The sequence below is a fragment of the Rana temporaria genome, chromosome 11 (assembly GCF_905171775.1).
Source record: "Rana temporaria chromosome 11, aRanTem1.1, whole genome shotgun sequence".
Lineage (NCBI taxonomy): Eukaryota > Metazoa > Chordata > Amphibia > Anura > Ranidae > Rana > Rana temporaria.
In genome coordinates this window covers 6,457,321-6,464,470 of record NC_053499.1, presented here as the reverse complement: position 1 = coordinate 6,464,470, position 7,150 = coordinate 6,457,321, and the positions used below count along the sequence as shown (strand labels likewise).

General features: G+C 43.1%; 1 protein-coding gene across 1 annotated transcript; it reads left to right on the top strand.

Moving 5' to 3' along the window:
• Window positions 1-4,427: 4,427 nt before the first annotated feature.
• Window positions 4,428-6,562, top strand: RASSF10 (Ras association domain family member 10). Its single transcript, XM_040327934.1, has one exon. The coding sequence runs from the start codon at window positions 4,797-4,799 to the stop codon at window positions 6,138-6,140; it is 1,344 nt and encodes a 447-aa protein (XP_040183868.1). The 5' UTR covers window positions 4,428-4,796; the 3' UTR covers window positions 6,141-6,562.
• The last annotated feature ends 588 nt before the right edge of the window (window positions 6,563-7,150 follow it).

Sequence of the window (7,150 nt, the reverse complement as noted above, 5' to 3'; positions counted from 1 at the left end):
GTGTTCCTTTAAAGTAACACAGTGCTGAATCGCTAAAAATGGTAAAACAATGGTAAATTACGTCCATCTATATTCGCGAACTACTTACGCAAACGACGTAAAAATTCAAAACTCGGCGCGGGAACGACGGCCATACTTAACATAGCATACGCCGCATATAGCAGGGGTAACTATCCGCCGGAAAAAGCCGAACGCAAACGACGTAACAGGAGATACGCCGTCGTATCTCTATCTGAATCTCCCCCACGGAGCGGATCATTACTGATCCGCTCCGTGTGAAAGGGCCCTTAGTGAGTCCTGAGGACAGGAGTTGATGACCACTGTCCTAAACAGTACAAGTTTAGGAGACATTCATTCTACCTACAGGTAAGCCTTATCATAGGCCTTATTATAGGCTTACCTGTAGGTAGGAGTGACCAAGCGGACAATACAACCACTTGAATTACATTGTTCAGATCGGCGCTATCAACCAAAAAGATAAAAATTCTTTATTGAATCTCTCAATTAGTAGAGTAGATCTCGCACAGAGATAACTACGGGCTGTGCAGTCAGATTTTCATGCCTCAGCACGGGGTGTATCTAAGATTATGTATGAGATACACCCAAAAACAGATTGCCACCCTGTAAATCACGGGGCTGGTTGTGTATCCTGGCGGTGATAACAATCTAGAAATATCTTGGCGCTTCATCCTGGCAAAGTAAACATTTTAATGATGATGCATCTGTTTTCTGCTTTACATAATTTATGTATTTTTTTTTGTTTGTTTTTTATCTGTTTTCATCCCATGTTTATAATATCCATGCCATTCTATAAATAGCACTGCACCCCGCCATTAAAGCGGCGTTAAACCCAAAAGCAAACATTGATTTTATTGGAGTTTACCAATTATTACATGTGACGGCTGCATTTGATTTCTTTATTTTTTTTATAATTTTTTTTGTAAATACTGGCCCAGATTCTCAAAGGGCTTACGACGGCACAACGCAATGTACGCCGTCGTAAGTCCTAATCTGGGCCGTTGTTTCTATGCGACTGATTCTTAGAATCAGTTACGCATAGATATCCATTAGATCCGACAGGCGTAAGGCTCTTACGCTGTCGGATCTTAAATGCAATTTTTTTTTTGCCGCTAGGTGTCGCCTCCGTCGTTTTCCCCGTCGTGTATGCAAATTAGTAAAATATGCGAATTCCCGAACGTACGCGCGGTCGACGCAGTGAAGTTACGACGTTTACGTTAGATTTGCAACGCGTAAAGTTGCCTCTGCTATATGAGGGGCAACCAATGTTAAAGCGGTGGTTCACCCTAAAAACTACTTTTTTTTATTACACTGCCCCCCCACATTACAATACGATTAAGGCTATTAATTTTTTTTTTCATGCTGTACATACCTTTGTACAGCATATTCACCCGTGGCATCCGGCTTGCGAGTCCCACGGGAGTGGGCGTTCCTAACATGTCTGTGATTGACGTTTGACCAAAAACAAGCTCCCCCCGTCGCGTAAGCCGCGTCACAGTTGGCGAAAGGAGCCGAACGGCGAGTCGGCGCTATACTGCGCATGCGCATAGCCGTTCGGCTCCTTTCGCCATTCGTGACGCGGCTTACGCGACGGGGGGAGCTCGTTTTTGGTCAAACGTCAATCACAGACATGTTAGGAACGCCCACTCCCGCGGGACTCGCAAGCCGGATGCCACGGGTGAATATGCTGTACAAAGGTATGTACAGCATAAAAAAAAAATTAATAGCCTTAATCGTATTGTAATGTGGGGGGGCAGTGTAATAAAAAAAAGTTGTTTTTAGGGTGAACCACCCCTTTAAGTATGGCCGTCGTTCCCGCGTCGAAATTTAAAAATTTACGTTGTTTGCGTAAGTCGTCCGTGAATGGGGCTGGACGCCATTTACGTTCACGTCGAAACCAATGACGTCCTTGCGACGTCATTTAGCGCAATGCACGTCGGGGAATTTTAGGGACGGCGCATGCGCATTACGTTCGGCGCGGGAACGCGCCTAATATAAATGCTCCACGCCCCCTACCCGGCTCATTTGAATTAGGCGGGCTTGCGCCGGGGGATTTACGCTACGCCGCCGCAACTTTACAGGCAAGTTCTTTGTGAATAAAGCACTTGCCTGTAAAACTTGTGGCGGCGTAACGTAAATGACATACGTTACGCCGCCGCAGTTTTACGCCCAGATACGAGAATCTGGGCCACTGTGTGTATGGTTGCAGGGTAGTTGCAGCGTGACCCCATATGCTAAATGTGTCATGTTCAGCACTAGTATTGTCTCGAAATGCAACAGGGGCGGCATATGTCCACCTCCGTCCAACTGCAGCTTAAGAGGGAGTAGTCGGGGCAGCAAAAATGTGGCGTAACCATGTGTTTTTACCACCCCCCTCCCCAACCACAAGTGAAAACAAAACCTAACCCCTTGTTTTTTAGTGCATTTCGCAGAAACGCACTACAGTCCATTTAACATGGCTTCCTATGCATCTAGTTCACATCTGTGCATTTCAAGCCTGTGCGTTTTTTGAAAAAAGGTTTGGGGACTTTTTTTTTTTTCGCCGCAGATTGCGTTTTGCGTGTAATAGATTTCAATGGGCCCACACTAAAAATGCAAGTGTTGCGTTTTTTATACGTTTTGCAGGTTTTTTCCCGCTAATAGGAAAGTATGGCAGTTTGTGAAGTGCGACTTTGATGCGACTCTACACTCTCTGGCACGCAAGTAGCATTAAGGTAGCATTAGAAAAAGTCCAAATAGAGTAGTGCAGGAACCTTTATGGGTTCAAAGTCGCTGGTTAGGGTTAGCGGTAAATGTTAGGGTTAGCGGTAATTGTTAAGGTTAGAATGCTAATCCTAACCATTACCTCTAACCCAAACTCTAACATTTAATCCTAACCCTAACCTTTAACCCTAACCTTTAACCCTAACATTTAACCCTAACTTTTAACCCAAACCTTTAACCCTAACATTTAACCCTAACCCTAACATTTGACCCTAACATTTAACTCTAACCCTAACATCTAAACCTAACCCTAACATTTGACCCTAACTCTAACATCTAACCCTGACATTTAACTCTTACCCAAACATTTAACCCTAACTCTAACCCTAACATCTAACTCCAACCCTAGCATCTAACCCTAACCCTAACATTTAACCCTAACTCTAACTCTAACATCTAACCCTAACCCTAACATCTAACCCTAACATTTAACCCTAACATTTAACACAAACCCTAACATTTAACACAAACCCTATCGCTAACCCTAACATTTAACCGTAACCCTAAAATTTAACCCTAGCTCTAACCCTAAAATTTAACCCTAATAATGAACCCTAACTCTAACCCTAACAATTAACTCTAACCCCAACATTTAACCCTAACTCTGACCCTAATCTTTAACCCTAACTCTAACCTTTAACGATAACATTTAACCCTAACTCTAATGCTATCATTTACCTTAACCCTAACACTTAACTCTAACCCTAACATTTAACCCTAACACTAACTCTAACCCTAACATTTAACTCTAACCCTAACATTTAACCCTAACTCTAACCCTAACATTTAACCCTAACGATAACATTTAACCCTAACTCTAATGCTATCATTTACCCTAACATTTAACTCTAACCCTAAAATTTTACTCTAAACCTACCATTTAACCCTAACCTTATCATTTAACCCTAACATTTAACTGTAACCCTAACATTTAACCCTAATTCTAACCCTAACACTAACTCTAACCCTAACATTTAACTCTAAACCTAACCCTAACATTTAACCCTAGCCCTTAACCCTAAATTTTGGACACATAAAGGTTCCTGCACTACTTCACTGCGACTTTGATGTTACTTGAGTGCCAGAGAGTATAAAGTCACATCAAAGTCGCACTCCATGAACAGAACGCCACTCCATCAAAAACGCATAAACCGCAAAAAGCGCTGGAAGAATGCGTCAATCGCAAACCTGCATAGATGTGAACCCAGCCTGATAGCAAATCACCCAGGTCTTTGTACATCATTCTACTCCAGCAATGTTCTTCAAGGCGAGATACGATCATCAAAGTACAAGTCCGTATCAGTCTGCTTAATGCGGTAAAAGATAAAAATAGATAATTGACTCTTTAAATGAAAATTCCCCGACTAAACACACACAGAGTGCATTTCCCTCGGTCAGCGTATAGCGAGCGCTCGGTGTATGCAGTGCGGTGTATGCAGTGCGGTGGCCGGCCATGCAATCTTTTCTATTTATATCCATTACTTTTTCTGAGCAGCAATCCTCTGTTTAGGTGGCTTGTAGGGAAAAACTTTGAGAACAATTCCTAGTAGTGTGTGTGTGTGTGTGCCTCTCTCAGCCCCCTGGGTGGGGGGAGTTGGCAGGGGTGGGGCCTGGAGGAGGAAAAAAAAAAAAAAAGCTTCAGACAGAGCTGGAAAGGCAGCAGAGAGGCAAGTGCTGGCTTTGGTGTCATTGTGCTGCACGGGGAGGCGAGCGCTCCGTCACAACATGCTCTGCACAACCAGAAGCTGAGCCAAGTGAGAAGAGACTCCGGTGTGTCTCCAAAAAGAGAGCATCATGAGGACCACCGTCAGAGGTTGCTGAACGTGCAACTTTAAGACTTCACCTGAGTGGACAGATCTCCACCGTGCCCAAAGGGATTGCCACTGTCCTTCTCCGGTGCTCACTTTGCATGGATTATAGTTCTGAGTGAGTGAGTGAGAAACTTATATAGCGCAACACATGCGAACTGAATCGTTCTGGTCTTCTGCACAAGTTGTGATCTTCTCGGAGCAGCCATGGAGAGCGAGGAAGAGTGGAAGATCTCGGTATGGCTGTGCCAGGAAGAGAAGATGGTTTCGGGGCTCACCAGACGCACCACCTGCGCCGACGTGGTTAAAGTCCTGCTTGAGGACCACAACCAGAAGCAACCCGAAGAAGGGTCCATGCTGTTGGGGCCTCCTCACTCTTACTGCATCGTGGAAAAGTGGAGGGGTTTCGAGAGGATACTTCCCAACAAAACGAAAATATTAAGACTTTGGACGGCTTGGGGAGAGGAGCAGGAAAACGTCAGGTTTGTGCTGGTTCGGAACGAAGCTTCGCTGCCTAATATAGGTCCCAGGAGCGCCGAAGCTAAGGTGGTCCTCAGCAGGGAAAGCCCGTGTCCTTTCAGAGGAACTACAAATCCCACAACGGTGTTGACCCAAGAAAGGCAGCGCCGGGTGGTGAGAAAGGCTTTCCGAAAGCTGGCCAAGATGAACAGGAAGCGTCAGGAGAGTTTATCCAAGGAGTCCAACGCCGTGGAGAAGATGGAAACGCTGGTCCATATGGTCCTCTCCCAGGATCACACCATCCGACAGCAGGTGCAGCGGATCAAGGATCTGGACAGAGACATAGACAGGCACGAGGCTAAAATCCATTTTGACAGGATGAAAAGACACGGGGTCAACTACGTCCAGGACACCTACCTGGTCGGGGTGGTCCCTGAAAAGGCTTGCGACAGCGGTAAAGAAGACAAAGGTTCTTCAGACCAGCTTTTTGTTGACTTTGAGGACTACGCTCAGCAATGCGAGGGGGTCCTATTACTGCAAGATCAAATAACGCAGCAGGAGGCATTGATCGAGCAGATCACTGCCCAAATCCAAGAGGAGCTAAACAAAAGGTGGATGGACCGGCGTCAAGAGGAACTGTCCTCCTCGAAAGACCACCAGGACACGGACTCTACCAGCGGCGACCCGGCAGATTGTGAAAACGAACTCTTCCTGGAGCAAGAACGGGTTAAAACGGAGCTCAGTACCAGTCTCTATATAGGACTGAGGTTGAACACCGACCTGGAGGCTGTCAAGGCCGATTTGGAGTACACTCAAGAAGTGTGGGACGACAAGGAGAAAGAACTGCAAAGCCTTTTGCATTGTATGAGTGCCATGGAACTCTCTGAACCTCGGGAGGGCTCCGAGGAGCTCAGTCCGGGGTGCTCTCAAGTGGTAGAGAGGAGCTCTGTGGACAGTCCAAAAGTTTGGGCCGAGAAAGGGGTGGAAAGGAGTACGAACTGCGAAGGGAACGACGAAGACTCAGACACGGGATTAAGTTCCATGCATAGCCAGGACTCGGATTCTGCACAAGTCTGTGAATCTTTGGTATAGCTGACGTTCCCTGTTGATGCCTCTGGGGGGGCACGGGAGGGGGGGGGGGACACAAGTGCTATTTAATTCCTGTGGTTGGAAGGTCCACCTTTGGCGTCTATATCAAGCAGATTACAGTCCTACGTGAACTTTCCGATGTTTAACCGTTTTTTTTTTCTATTTCCACATCACTGGCAAAAGCACATTCGAAACTCTGGGAACTCTTCCCTCTGGAATGTAAGATTTATTTTATAGTCGGACTGTAACCTTTCAATATTATTATTATTATTTGAGCAGTATAATGCACATTAAAAAAAAAAAAAAAACACGCAGGAAAAAAAAATTCTCCTGACTTGACAACCCTAGAAAGTCCTCCTAGGTACAAGTTTGTAAGCTTATTTTTTTAAATAAATATTTGCTAAATGATGATTTAGCGCACTTAATGTTTATTTTAATGTAATTGTTTTATTTTTATTTAATTAAGATCTTAAGATAGAAACATAGGAGAGAAAAAAAATGAGTAGTCCATAGAGTCTGCCCATTTATTTTATTTTATTTATTTATTTATTTTTAGAACAAAAAAAATCCCCAAAAATTATACAAAACATGTAAAAAATAAATAAAAAAATTAAACAGAGCATGTAAAAAAAATCCCCCAAAATTATACAAAACATGCAAAAAAAAATAAAGAAATTATACAAAACATGTAAAAAAAATCCCCAAAAATTATACAAAACATATAATTTTGGGGGATTTTCTTTACATGTTTTGTATAATTTCTTTTTTTTTTTTTTTACATGTTTTGTATAATTTCTTTTTTTTTTTCATGTTTTGTACAATTTTGGGGGATTTTTTTTTTGTTTTTACATGTTTTGTATAATTTTTGGGGATTTTTTTAACTGTTTTGTATAATTTCTTTATTTTTTTGCATGTTTTGTATCATTTTGGGGGATTTTTTTTTGTTTTTACATGTTTTGTATAATTTTTGGTGATTTTGTTTTTGTTTTTCTTTATTCTTTTTAACTTTTTTT